General features: G+C 44.2%; 1 protein-coding gene across 1 annotated transcript; it reads left to right on the forward strand.

Moving 5' to 3' along the window:
• Nucleotides 1-2,235: 2,235 nt before the first annotated feature.
• Nucleotides 2,236-4,187, forward strand: RASSF10 (Ras association domain family member 10). The gene has a single exon (XM_019477209.2). The coding sequence runs from the start codon at nt 2,372-2,374 to the stop codon at nt 3,698-3,700; it is 1,329 nt and encodes a 442-aa protein (XP_019332754.2). The 5' UTR covers nt 2,236-2,371; the 3' UTR covers nt 3,701-4,187.
• Nucleotides 4,188-13,759: the final 9,572 nt, after the last annotated feature.

Raw genomic sequence — 13,759 nt, forward strand, 5'->3', positions numbered from 1 at the left:
CTCTATCCGCCTCTCTTCCTTGGAGAGCACTATCCAGTTTTGAAGTAGTACTAACCCCTGGACTGTCTGATGGATGTTGATGCCACTTTACACCCTAGCAACAGGGTTACCTCAAGGTCTTCTCTGAAGGGACCCATCTTCCTAAACCTGGAGTAAGTCTATCCTTCTGGCTGAAATCCACATGTAATCAGACTGCATGTCTGGAACTACATGCAATTAGAGAGTTAATATATACCACTCATTTCATGAATAGTGCATGCCACTAAAGCACAACTTCTCCACTATCTCCCTGAAAAAGGATGACAAAATTCTATAACCCTTTCACATTGAGAAACACATTAATAATAGCAGTAGCCTCTGGGGTTAGCAGATGCAGTGTGTGGACACATCCAGATGAGCACAGACATTTGTTTCCCTGGAGATGATTAGCAGCGGTACACCTTGTGCCACTGCTACTTGTGCCAGGGAACACCTGTGCCATGCATGCTCTGGCACATGGCAGGTTACCCTGAGTGGGGTAGGGGAGGCTGGGGCTAGCAACTGTTCTGGCCCCAGAAGACTTACTTGGGCTCCTGGGGGGCCTCCCAGGGCAGCAGCTATGGCAGGAAGTCTGGCAGGCACCTGGAGTGTGGCTCTGGCTGGCCAGGCTCTGGTTTTGGGCAATGCATGCTGCCACCATGTGAACTGCCCTGCTTCTTTTTTTTTTTTTTTTTTGCTTCGTTCTTTTTATACCCCAGGATCTCCTGTATACCCCTTTCAAGAAAGCAAAAGGGGGCAGAACTCAAAAGGGGGCAGGACGCCTGGAATTCAAATGTGGCTGAGGCAGTACTTTAAGAAACCCCATTTCCAGTAGCACCTCTCATCTGCCATGTGCTTTGCCAACCCCTCTCCCCTGAGTGAGGGGCAGGAGGTTCATGGAAGTGGAGGGGATCAGCACTGCCAGGTCTTAAATAGGAAATTATTGTACTGGAAGTTCAAAATGATCATATTTGATGAAAAACTATCATCCACTGAAAAAATATGCAAATAAACACACAAACGAGTATGCAAATACATCTTATTCTTATTTCCTTTATATTGGGGGTGTCGGTTGTAGTGTGTTGGTCTAAGGACATAGGCAGACAAGGTTCTTTGGGTAAATATATTACTAAATATATTTAGTTGGTCGAATAAACAACATCACATTTACCCACCGCGCCGTCTTACTTTATATTGTTCACTTTACTTCTTCCCCAGTGAGTGAGAAGTGGGTCAAAGTTGAAGCATTTCTTTATTTTGAGGAAAGCAGCCATACAAAAAGTGCTGATAACAAACCCAAAAGTCAGGTAAGACACCCCAAAGAGTGACTAGGGTTTCGCCATCTCAATTTGCTACCTCAAAATTGGTCCTTTGGGTGAATTTGAGATCCTTTATTAGACCAACTTAAATAGTTGGGAACATTTTCCTTAGCCAGCTTTTTTTCCAAACTTGTTTTTTTTTCAAAAAACATCCAGCTATTTGAGGGTTGTTTTTTTTAAAAGAAATGTTTCATGTTCCAGGCCAAATCAGCCAAATCAAGTCCAAATCTGTGAGTCAAACCAGAGCCATCAGTGGCCCTACAACCAGCAAGCATCCTCCACCCCCACCAGGGGCTTCAGCTATTTCCAAAGTCTTTTGGTGGGCATCCGAACCCCCTCCAAGCCTGGAGGGGGTTCGGATGTCCCCAAGTTTTGCCTGCCCTCAGCCATACCGCTGCAGAAGCAAGCTAGGGAGGAGCCTCCCATTTCCATAAAGTGGGCTTTAAGCCCCAACTCCTCGGCAGGTATCAAACTGCGTCAGAAGTTATCCCCAGAAACGCTTAAGGACAGCTGCCTTCATGGACCCAGATACAGGGCGTTTCCCCTGCCAGGTAAGTACCTGTTTGGTCATGGTATTGGAGTTGGTTTAATAAAAGAGATCAGATCCCCCCAAAGAACCTTGTCTACCCGTGTCCTTAGGCTGCACGCACCCCAGTCAGAGCGGGTCCCACATTTTGAACACTGTGACTCTTTCTTCTTGCAAGGGTTGGCACCCTGGGGGGTGGAGGATGCTCCCTCCCCAGCCCCAGCGACGGAGAGGGGGCCGAGCCAGCTCTCCTCCCGCAGGGTCTCAGCTCGGAGCGAGGGGGCGGCTCCGCGCGGCCCGAGGGGAGGCGGGCTGAGGCGGGGCCGTCACGTGGCGGCAGAGGAAAACCCGGCGGGGCCGAGCCGGAGGAGGCGAGGCAAGGCAAGGCGAGGCAGGCAGGCAGGCGGGCGAGCGGGCTCCCGGCGGGGCCAGCGCCTCCATGGGGGGCTCCCGGCGGCGCCCGCCGCCGGCGCCGTGATCCGTCCGTCCGTGCCGGCCGCCCGCCGCCATGGAGCCGCAGGAGGGCAAAGTGTCGGTGTGGGTGTGCCAAGAGGAGAAGCTGGTCTCGGGGCTGTCGCGCCGCACCACCTGCTCCGACGTGGTGCGGGCGCTGCTGGCGGACAGCCAGCGCCGCGGGCAGCCCCAGCCCCAGTCGCCGGGCGCGATGCTGCGGGGCCCGGCGGGCGCCTACTGCGTGGTGGAGAAGTGGCGCGGCGCGGAGCGGCGCCTGCCCGGCCGCACGCGGCTGCTGCGCCTCTGGGCGGCCTGGGGCGCGGAGCGGGACAACGTGCGCTTCGTGCTGGTGCGCAGCGGCGCCTCCCTGCCCGGCGCCGGCCCGCGCAGCGCCGAGGCGCGCGTCGTGCCCAGCAGGGACTGGGACGGGGACAGGGACAGGGACGGGCCCGGGCCCGGCTCGGGCGCCCGGCAGCGGCGGGCGGTGCGCAAAGCCTTCCGCAAGCTGGCTGCCATCCAGCGGCGCCAGCAGCAGCAGCAGCAGCCGCCGGAGCCGCAGCCGCAGCCGGAGCCGGCGGCCCAGGAGCGCATGGAGACCCTGGTGCACCTGGTGTTGTCGCAGGACCAGACGCTGCGGCAGCAGGGGCAGCGCCTGCGCGAGCTGGACCGCCACATCGAGGGCTACGAGGCTCGCACGCACCTGGCCCGCGTGCGGCGCCACGGCGCCAACTACGTGCAGGACACCTACCTGGCCGGGCCCGCCGAGCAGGGGCAGGAGCACGAGCGGGAGGAGGAGGAGGAGCGGGGGCAAGAGGAGGAGGCGGCGGCGCTGGCGCTGGCGGAGCGGGGCGAGGCGCTGCGGCGGCTGCAGGAGCGGCACGAGCGGCTGGAGGCACGGCTGGAGCGCCTGGGCGCCGAGCTGCAGCGGGAGCTCAACGAGCGCTGGATGCGGCGGCGCCGCCAAGAGCTGGAGGCGGCGGGGTGCAGGCTGCCCGAGCCCGAGCTATGCACCACGGAGCTGAGCGGCTGCTGGGCTGACGGGGAGGGCGAGGAGGCGGCCTGGGAGCGCGACCGCCTCAAGACGCAGCTCAGCGCCAGCCTCTACATCGGCCTGCGCCTCGGCACCGACCTGGAGGCGGTGCGGGGCGCGCTGGAGGCAGCGCGGCAGGCCTGCGAAGCCCGGCGGAGGGAGCTGCAGCACCTGCGGGACGCCCTGGCCGCGCTGGACGTGGCCGACGGGCCAGAGGAGCCCCTGCCCTTGCCCGAGCCCAAGCTCTGGGCCCCCAAGGGCTGCGAGGACAAGGACGAGGACTCGGACACTGGGCTCAGCTCCATGCACAGCCAGGACTCGGACTGCCTGCCCGCCTGCGAGTCCCTCATATAGCCCCGTGGCTCCTGCTGCACCCAGGGTCATCTCTGGGGCCAAGGGATTGAGGCTGCCCCTGACATGGGGGTAGAGGCCTCTCAGTGCTTGGATCTGTCCCAGGGGATGAGGGGCGATGAGGCCCCTCAGCACCTGAGTCCCTCTGGGGTGGTGGGGGCTTGAGGCCCCTTAGTGCTTGGATCCATCCTTGGGGCAGGGGTTGAGGCCACTCAGCACTGGGGTCCATCTCTGGGGATGAGCGGGGGTTGAGGCCTCTCAGCACCGGGGTCCATCTCAGGGTATGGGCAGTTGAGGCCCCTCAGTGCCTAGGTCCATCCCTGAGGTAGGGCTGAGGCCCCTCAGCACCAGGGTCCATCTCTGGGGACGAGAGGGGTTGAGGCCCCTCAGTGCCTAGATCCATCCCTGACCAGGGCGGGGGGAGTGTAAATCTTTTTACTGATCTATTCTTAACTATTTCCCTCAGAATAAAAGATTATTTTTGAAAGAACCCATTCTCCAATCTGGATCGTGTCGGCTCCCACTGTTCAGCCACCTCAGGCAGCCCCTAGGGCCAGTTAGAGGCCATCCAGGCTTGTCATAACTCGTGCTATGGCAGTTCAGCATCCTGGCACTATGGGAGCTGCCTTTTGTCAAATAGGGACCGCTGGGAAAGAGGTCTGGGGTAGTAGGTACTAAGCCTCAACTTGTTATAACGAGGCACCTGCAGACAGGTCTTAGGCCTTCTCCCCCCTACTTCTATAGAGAAAAAAAGAAAAACCACACCAAATGTTTGCATTTCATTTAGGTTTGGAATTACCCGTTCGTTAAATTCCCCATCTCTTATTTCACTTCAAAGGCTTCCTTGAGTAGAATCTTTAATCCTACATTTTTCTATAAGTAAATACAGCACCATGTAGATTTCTTGTTCTAAGCCCTTCGATAGAAAAATGCTGGGATATATTTTCTCTAGTTGATATTAAACTCAGCCCTCAATAGTGCAAAGTGAGCTGTTACGTTACAAAAAGTTTTCAATTAAGAATTCAGCTGGCTCTTCCATAGGGTCAAAAATGGTTGAAAATCAGGCTATGGCTGTTTTAGCACAGCAAGTGGTTAATTTGTCAGACACCAGTTTGTCTTCATCTATTTGTGAGAGGCAAGGGTTTCTTTGGGTGATATCTTTCATAGGACCAACTAGTTCGGTAAAGTTAGACAAGCTTTTGAATGCAAGACATTCTTCCTCAGGTCTTCATATATACACATTTTAAGTAAATTTTTATGCAACAAGAAACACAGCAATATTAAATCATGCAATGTCATGAGCAAATAAATCAAAACATAAATTAGGCTGCAGCATCTGTTATACATCTTGCGATGATATATTCTCCCATGCACAGATAATTCTGTTTATCCTAATTTATCTGTGGACAAAAAGCAAATATCAATGTTTGCTAGACTTGTAAGACTTACTCAGCCCTTTCTCTTCAAATGTATTTTCTACATCACGTAAGCTGATGTTTGATTGAGCTCAGTAATGGTACTGAATCAACTTCAACTACCATCCAGGTCATTTGAGGCCAACTCAGAATCCAGAGATACAATAATCAAGGTAGAACTCAGCCCTGCCATACTACAGCTGTGCAAAACAAGTTAATCTTTTCAGTTATTCCAAAAATAATAGTATGCCATTGACTCTAACCTGGATTTCGCTGGACTGCCAATTTTTCCTGTGCATCTTAGCTCTTAAAAATGCATGGTATTCACTCACAATAAGAGATCACTGTGCCTTGTGTATCAGAGAAATACCATAATAATCAGTTTAAATATTGAGAGATGAATCAAACCTTACTGAATAGTCTCTGAAAAATGACATTTTAGAACTTTTGAGACCAGGTTATTTATTTATGGATGTTACATATATTTTATAGGAAAGTATTAAAAAGAGATACATTGTGGACCAGATTCTGAGTATAAATCCTTGTAGCTACATGAGCTAAAGATTGGATTCCCTTTTCCAAAGAAAATTACTTTTTAAACAGAATTCTTACCATTAAGCATTTTACTGTAGAGCAGAATAATGGAAATTGCATTCATCCAACTTAAAATTAATAAAAGGAATATTGCATGTGTACAAGTAGAAACTTTAAAGTTTCCAGTAATGCCTTTACTGATAAACTTTACTAAACTAAGTGGTCTTCATTAATAACAAATGCTTTTAAAAATATTTTTGAAGAAGCAAACCAGTTACACAATTGTGTTTCTTGTATTTTTAGTTTAGCCTAGAAAATATTTAACTACATATTTTTAAATGGAATTAAACCTCTATAAGAGCTAAGAATAAATGAGTATTTTTCAATTTAAATTTAAATAAGTTTAATGGTGAAGCATCAGGTCTGATTCCCCTCTGGCTTGCTTTTTGTGGAGTCATTCATACCTGTGCAAATGAGCGGAAAACTATGCCAAATCAGAATCCTCCACTTGCTTGTGTGTGTGATGGCAATTTACAAATGTAAATGACTCCATGAGATATCAGACAACAGAGTATCAGACCCATCTGTAGCAAAAGATTTAGTCTGTAGACACTTGGAAATGCTCGCAAGTGTTCATGAGGATTTTTCCTACTCTGCAATTCTAAGTATGGAATTACCTGAGGATTTTAGTGGAGGTGGGGATCATATGTTGCCATATTATTTTAACTGTTGAAGGTGTAATGGGCAGGTGATGTAAGTGGCTGCAGACAGCATCTTTAAGCGAATGGTTGATGTAAGCATTATACTTCAGTAAGCTTCAAACAGCTTTACGCAAGTTCTTCCACTTAGCCACACCAAACCAATAAAAAAAACCACATTACAGAAATAAGCTGCAACAGGCAGTGTATAATTATAATATTGATACATACGTGAAATATGTTGCAAAGCATGAGGCCAGAGAACCAATGCCAGGAAATTTAAAGTTACACTTATGTTTGGCTAGGAAGGACCATTCCCATGGCAGAATTATTGTGGTTCAAGTGCACACAGATCCTGTGTTGTCTGAAGCTCTTTCAGTACCCATGTGTGATTTAGAGGAAAGGTTGAGCTGATGGGCCCATGACTGCTGATTCACTAGCTATTCTATAGGAATAGGGGTATAAGAACTATAAATGGGATTAGAGCGAAGAGGCTGCAGTGGTATTAAAGTGAAGAGGCTGTGGTGGCTGCAGTGATTTTGTCAAACATTCATGTATTTGAATATTCTTATACAGGGAACCATGTAAAAGTTAAAAAGCTCCCCCCCCCCAACAGAACATGTAAAAGCACCCAGGTACTTTAATTTTTACTTTGACCTAATCTCAGGAATCCACTGCCATGAAAATAATCGGAAACTGACCAAAGGTTTACGTCATTTTCAGTACGCTGGCAAAACTCAATACCCCGGCACACCTGTTAGTTTTAATTCTGTAAACAATGCTTTTATACAATTTTCTTTCTTTTCTTTATAATGGAGAGATTGTTCTCAGTATAAGTAATAATTTTAACATCTCTTAATTATTTCAAATTTTACTATTGTGGCATGTATGCACCCCAGTTCTGCCACTGTCCCATTGTGCTAACCAGGCAGTATATAGACAGATAGGAAGAAAGACCCTATTCCAAAGATGTCATAGGTTAGTGAATCAAATAAATGGGTAAGAGTACAACAAGATGCAGTGGCAACAGTGCAAATGTGTGACATATTTGCATGGTTCCTTTTAAAACACAAAAAGTACCTTTGTCTGCAGAGAGGTATATGCAGAACTTCTTTTTAGGTAAACTCTACCTAGCTGCATACTGCTGCTTTTGAGCTGTGCTGGGAATATAGATCAACACACCAAAGCAGCAGTGCAGGCTATGAAATGAAATAACAGGTCTGGTGAGCTACAGTAGTTATGAAGACAAAATACAAGCCATTGTGGATTTTGGAAGCAGCTTCCCTTTGAAGTCACTTGATATTAATGCTCCTGAGCATATAGTTTAAAGAAAGGGGCTTTAGGGAGTGCAGAGAGTCTGCATGGTGTTGCTTCTTTTATACAAGTTCATTGCTAAATGAGCTCAGTTTAGCTAAATCAGAACAGTGAATAAATCCCAAGCAAAAATTAGATCATGATTCAGAATCACCAAAACATCCTCAAACAGAAACATCAAAGAATGACCTTAGAAACATCTACTGTATAACCATAACTTAATGCAGTGGTGTCAAACTCACTCTGGACCCAGGCAACAGAACTCCTTGCAAGCTGTATCCAGACTGGGGCAAGCGGAAGTTGCTTCACCAGTAGCAGCTCTGGTTCCAGACCAGGGCACATGGCAGAGTCTCCAGCCCCCTCTGTGTGTCCTGTGCTAGAGTCAGAGCTGCCACTGTCATGTGTCCCATGCCGGCATGGGAAATCTAGCTCCTGCTCCAGCACAGGGCACATGGAGGGGGCCAGCAGCTAGGGAAGTAGGAGTAGCGAATCGGCCAGAGGGAGACCAGTGTCAGACCTCATGCGCCCTGCTGCTGAGGATTGCTACTCTAAAGCAGACTGCCCCTGGCCACGTTGGTAATCCTGCGGGCCGGACAGAGCAGCTCCATGGGCCAGTTATGGCCTTTCTGCTGCATACTTGACACCCCTGACTTAATGCATTGCCTTGCTATGTAGAAACATCAGTCTTTATAAGATTCTCTTCCCCGTCCTTAAAATGATTGCCACTTTATTCTTTGAGTTGTCCTTTTGATGTTTAGAGGAGTAAGATACTGTTTAAGATAAGAATTCTGGATTTCATTCCTACATCATAAATTTGCAGGCATTTCAACATGTCTAAATATCAGTGCATTTAAGTTACAACATTTGTGAAGCTTATAAAATATGAATTCTGCTTTTGAAAAGATCCACAAAGTTGACAAGGCTTCTTCAAGAATGGCATTTCCTTCTCATTGTTTATTACACACTTTCCTTACCTATTCGTAGGTCATCCTAGGCAAGTAAGGTTCTTCCCTATGTAACCTCGCTACAGTTTGGTAGCTGCATTCTTTCACCAGGTCAACATTCCCCTTTCCATCCACCCCACTCCTACCCATCTATTGTCTACCTACATTTGCATTTTCACAGACCAGTAGTTTTGTATATTGGCTTCTAATCTATACAGGAAAGCACACAAACCAATGGAAGACTCCCTCCAATGCCTGAAGAAGGATGTTTGGGCCCGAAAGCTTGCAAAGAACAATTTTTCCAACTATTCAGTTGGTCTAATAAAAGGTATTACATTTGCCCAAAGAACTTGTCTGCCTATGTCATTAGACCAACGTGGCTACAACCAACAACCCTAGGTCATCCTATAAACTTACACACATGAAATAGTCATACCCACACCAATGGGACTAGTCATGTGTAGAATTAGGATTTTAAATTAAAGCAACTTGAGGCTGGAATATTTTTTTCCATATCACTATCAATCATCATGTGCATGAGCACACATAGTCATATATAAATAATGAATCATAGCAGTATTTTTGAAGCTTTGTAAGTAGTATTACACTATACAAATGTATGAAATATACTTATCAATACTTATCTGTTTTACACAGTGCCTGCTTCCCCAGTGCCTTGACACATTAATACATTACTAGAGGCATGGAATAGAAGTAAGTAGCTACAGTGGACACATTATCAACCTTTCTTTGGGAATACAATGGCAAATAGGTGAGTCTTGGAGGCTGCATGATGCAGTGGATTGGAAGAAGAGATGGATATTATTATCAACTCTGTCAATGACCTTGTGACCAAGGGTAACTCATCTCTTAAAATGAAAGCTTTTGGGGCAAGGATAGTTCTTCATTAGACATTTGTGCAGAATTCAAACGCTTATGGCCTTTAGGCCCTTTTACTACAATGTGAATGTGAAATAATTTCACTTCTCTGTACCTTAGTTGCTTCATCTGTAAGATGGGAATTTGTCTATGGATGAAGGTCCTTGTATAACATAGTGCAATTATGACAGGCTAACCTAAAGTAGTCACTTGCACAATCACCTTTGGGATTGCAGAATGATTATTTAACATTTTTTATTATTTACCTGTGACTCACAGGAAGAGTGCTCTGGTATACTGTCAGCAGCATAAGCTGGCATACTATCATCACCTTGCTAGCTCCAGAGCTAACATGGCTTAATTATGTGATTATTATTTAGTCTTTTATCTGTAAAAGAAATAATTTTCATAATTTAGATAGTGCTTAAAAGAATACGTGTTAAAAGCCTAAAGGAAAAATATTTAATCTCTGTTCAAATTTACGTAAGATATAGTACCTTTGTCTTAATCTCTTAAAGAATAATTTTCACATGTAAGCAGCCTATTAGGTAAATAATCACTAATCTAAGAAATTACTTTGTCATGTCTAACATTTTATCTGTTTAAAATTGGAGATGGGCCTGAACCAAAAAAACAAATCTTTTCTAGCTTTGGGGAAGTGAGAATCTGGATCAAAATGTCATGCCTGGCAGATCTCTACTTGAAACACATAGACCATAGAAATATAGAGGAGGATTAACATTTGAAACATTGGTATTGGTTACCCTATGACAATATCTGTGTCATAGAATCATAGAGAAGTAGGACTGGAATGGACCATGAGAGGTCATCTAGTCCAACCTGAGCAACTTGAGGCAGGATCATCCCTGTGCAAACCATCCTAGACAAATCCATTGTCTAACCAGTGACCAAACTACACAGTCATCCCTGATGCAAAACATGACATAACACCCTTCCCTGCCACAGGGAAAGCATGGGGATCATGGTGATCAATGTCCTGCCACTGCAAAGATTGTTAATATACGCTCAAAAGATTTTAGGAAGAGGGCCTTACTCCTCGCTACAGAAGAAGGCAAAAACACTCACAGTCCATTAACCATGGGGTAAAATACCTCTCTTTCTACTGCCAACATGGATATAAATCATTTTGTTTCTAACTGACAGCATCTTAGATCTCATATATATATAATATAATTATATATATATGAGATCTAAGATGCTTTCAGTTATATATAATATAAAAACATTCTTTAATGCCTTTTCTTCATATAACATTCTTTAATGCCTTTTCTTCAGACATCCACTCCAGTTCCTGGGCTGCTGTATTAGTTCAGAATCTTGCAGATTCTACCCGCCCTACTCTTTTACCTTTACAGTTGAACTTTTGGTAGCAAAATTTTGAATAAACTAGGTAATAGAAGGGCTGTCATCTACTTTGATTCTACTATCCTTCAACAAAGCTCAAACCTTCTGATCTTGGGATTGTTGCTTTGATTCCTAAAGCTGCATGGTTTCAAGAAAAGTAGGCAAATTAGGAGGATATATGTATTCTTTCTGCATTAATATTTTAAAACAAATGGTCATGTAGCCAATATATTGTGTATGATTTATTCCAAACCCTTGCAGAGTTTAAAGATCTTAGGGATACAATATTTAAATGTGAAGTCAACAAGGAATTAAACTGTGTGTGTAGTTTTTTATTGTGTGAATCTATTGACTTCAGATGCAAAATGTAAATCTCATTTTATTTTTTTTTTAACTCACAGTCTGTGTTGTATATCTGAGAAAAAATGTCCCTATCTGAAAGAATTTCCAATTTAAGCTGAAGTATGAAGGAAAGAGATAGAACAAGAAATCAGTAAGGATACTAAGTGGTATAGGCCTTGTTAGTTTTCTCCATGATGGAAAAAGGAACATCGTGTTTCTCTAACATTCCCTACAAGAGTTAGAATATTAGGGAAGAGGAGAATGAAGGTGCATCAGATTAAAAGGGAAATCAGAGACTGGCGAACAAAAACAAGATAGTGGTTGAAAAGAATGAAGGAGAAATTACTTAAAAAAAGGATTAAAAAATGATAGGCAAAACGAAAAAAAACAGAAAAATGATAGGCAAAACGATGTATTTGTGCGTGCATGTTATGTAATTAAATAGTATACACTAACATGTGAATGAAGATTCAATGTTTGTTTTAAATATGGTTACTCAGCTAGAGATTCCCAAACTGTTCAAGTACATCCAAGCTTCTAAGAAATTATACAGTCAACTGGGGCCAGACATCAATGCAACCCACTTTTATGGTGTATGAAGTAGGTTAAAATCATAGCACGATGTGGTGGAAAAAGAGTTTGGAAAGCCCCATGCCTTCCTATGGTTGTCACTCAAGATAAGTCAGTGGTCGGGGAACTTTAAAATGATGACAGATGGAAATGTGAAGAAGAAGCACTACTTTCAGGTTGCTTTTTTTTTAGCTCAGATCCTTAATATTCCATGAAAGGGTTTTAATAGTGTGTTTTTTATAAATAGGCAGACAAGGTTCCTTGGGTGAATCTGGTATCTTTTATTAGACCAACCCAAATAGTTGGAGAATAGTTATTAAGCAAGCTTTCGGGTTCAAAAACCCTTCATCAGGCTAAGGAAGTTTCACCAACTGCTGAAACTTCCTTAGCCTGACAAAGGGTTTTTGAACCCGAAAGCTTGCTTAATAATTATTCTTCAACTATTTGGGTTGGTCTAATAAAAGATATCAGATTCAACCAAGGAACCTTGTCTGCCTATGTCCTTAGACCAACAGGGCTACAACCTACACCCCTTTTTATAAATACACACTCATATTGTAATTTTTCCTTTTAAGTAATTTCTTCCTTGGGTTTTTATGATTTGTATAGATCAGTGGTTCTCATCCATTTTAGACTTGAGGCACCTCTTGCTTGACTCAAGGTACCCCTTGGAAAGGGTGAGCTCTGAGCTTTCACTCATCTCTTGACTATGGAAATAGAGCAATTTTTCTGTTGCAAGGAACTCAGAAAGACCATATGAGGTCATAATGTTTCTGACACTAGAATACTATTTGAAATCTGTGGGTTTATCTTATGAATCATGTGTAGGTGTTTGCATAGTTTCCTGTATTATGTTAAAAGGCTCTTGCGGCATGGTGGTTGAGAATCACATGTGTAGTTATTTTAGTGCTTAAGCGAATTGCCAAAAACATAGATATTTACTAAGGTAAACAGAAATTATGTCATTCTTGTTATCTTCATCTGAGTTTAAAATTAAAGTTAAAGCTAACAGTAAATCCAACTCTATCACTTCAGTTTCCAAAGCTGATTGTGCAAAACATGCTTGCTGAAATTTCTAAGCACGCTTCGCACAATAGTTTCTGTAAACTGATCCAACTGGGTGGGATTTCAATTCAAGTTGTTTTGAAGTCTTCCATCACGTATCACTGAATGATCCAAATGTAAATCATTCAGTCTAGTTAATGAACACAATTACCATGTTTTGAATATATTAATTAGACCTGTACTTAAATTTATCTTTGCATTTCACCTTAATAACCACTCCCATAATTACTAACTTCTATGGCATAACATGCCTAGGGGGATTTTTTTACTTTTATGGAGCACACATTTCACTCTTAACTTCTCTCCAAATTTTTTTCTTAAAATTTCACAAACTGGTTTTTAGTTCTCACCAACTGCACTTTATCTGTCAAACAAATAGGAGTCAGGCTGTTGGTCTGTATCTGCAAATTACCCCCTCTCTGTTAAGGTTGTCTTTGCTCCCTGTGCTCATGCTCTCTCAGTTGAATCTTTCTAAAATTAGTTTTTTGGTTTCTTATTCCTACATGGACTTGGAAATAACCATGTATCTTCATACCCCCTAGACTGCAAGAGATGTGCAGTCAAATACCAGTGGCCTACTACTCAGCTAGTGTAAATGGGCATAGCTCCATCATCTAGGCCAGGATTTCTAAGTTCCTTCATAAAAGGGTTCAAATTTAGTTCAAAGACCTCTAAAGTGAGATGCATCTAATTATGCCAGCTTCAGTCTTTTGCAGGAAAGGGGTCCCACTGTTTGAGAAATTGTATATAATTAAATATAGTCCCTGCCCTGATGAAATTACAGTAAAAATGGCAAACCCTGATGCTTGGTGAGAAGAGAAACAGCAAGGTAATCTAACTTTCCTGAGATTGCACCACGGATTAGCAGCTGAGAGGCAACACTATAAACCAGGTTTCCTGATTCCCAATCTAGTTTCTTATCTACTAGACAACACA

Source organism: Alligator mississippiensis, chromosome 2, assembly GCF_030867095.1.
Source record: "Alligator mississippiensis isolate rAllMis1 chromosome 2, rAllMis1, whole genome shotgun sequence".
Classification (NCBI taxonomy): Eukaryota; Metazoa; Chordata; order Crocodylia; family Alligatoridae; genus Alligator; species Alligator mississippiensis.

Bases quoted from the DNA above. Each gene is read 5' to 3' on its own strand.
- RASSF10 (XM_019477209.2), top strand. From the start codon at position 2,372: ATGGAGCCGCAGGAGGGCAAAGTGTCGGTGTGGGTGTGCCAAGAGGAG.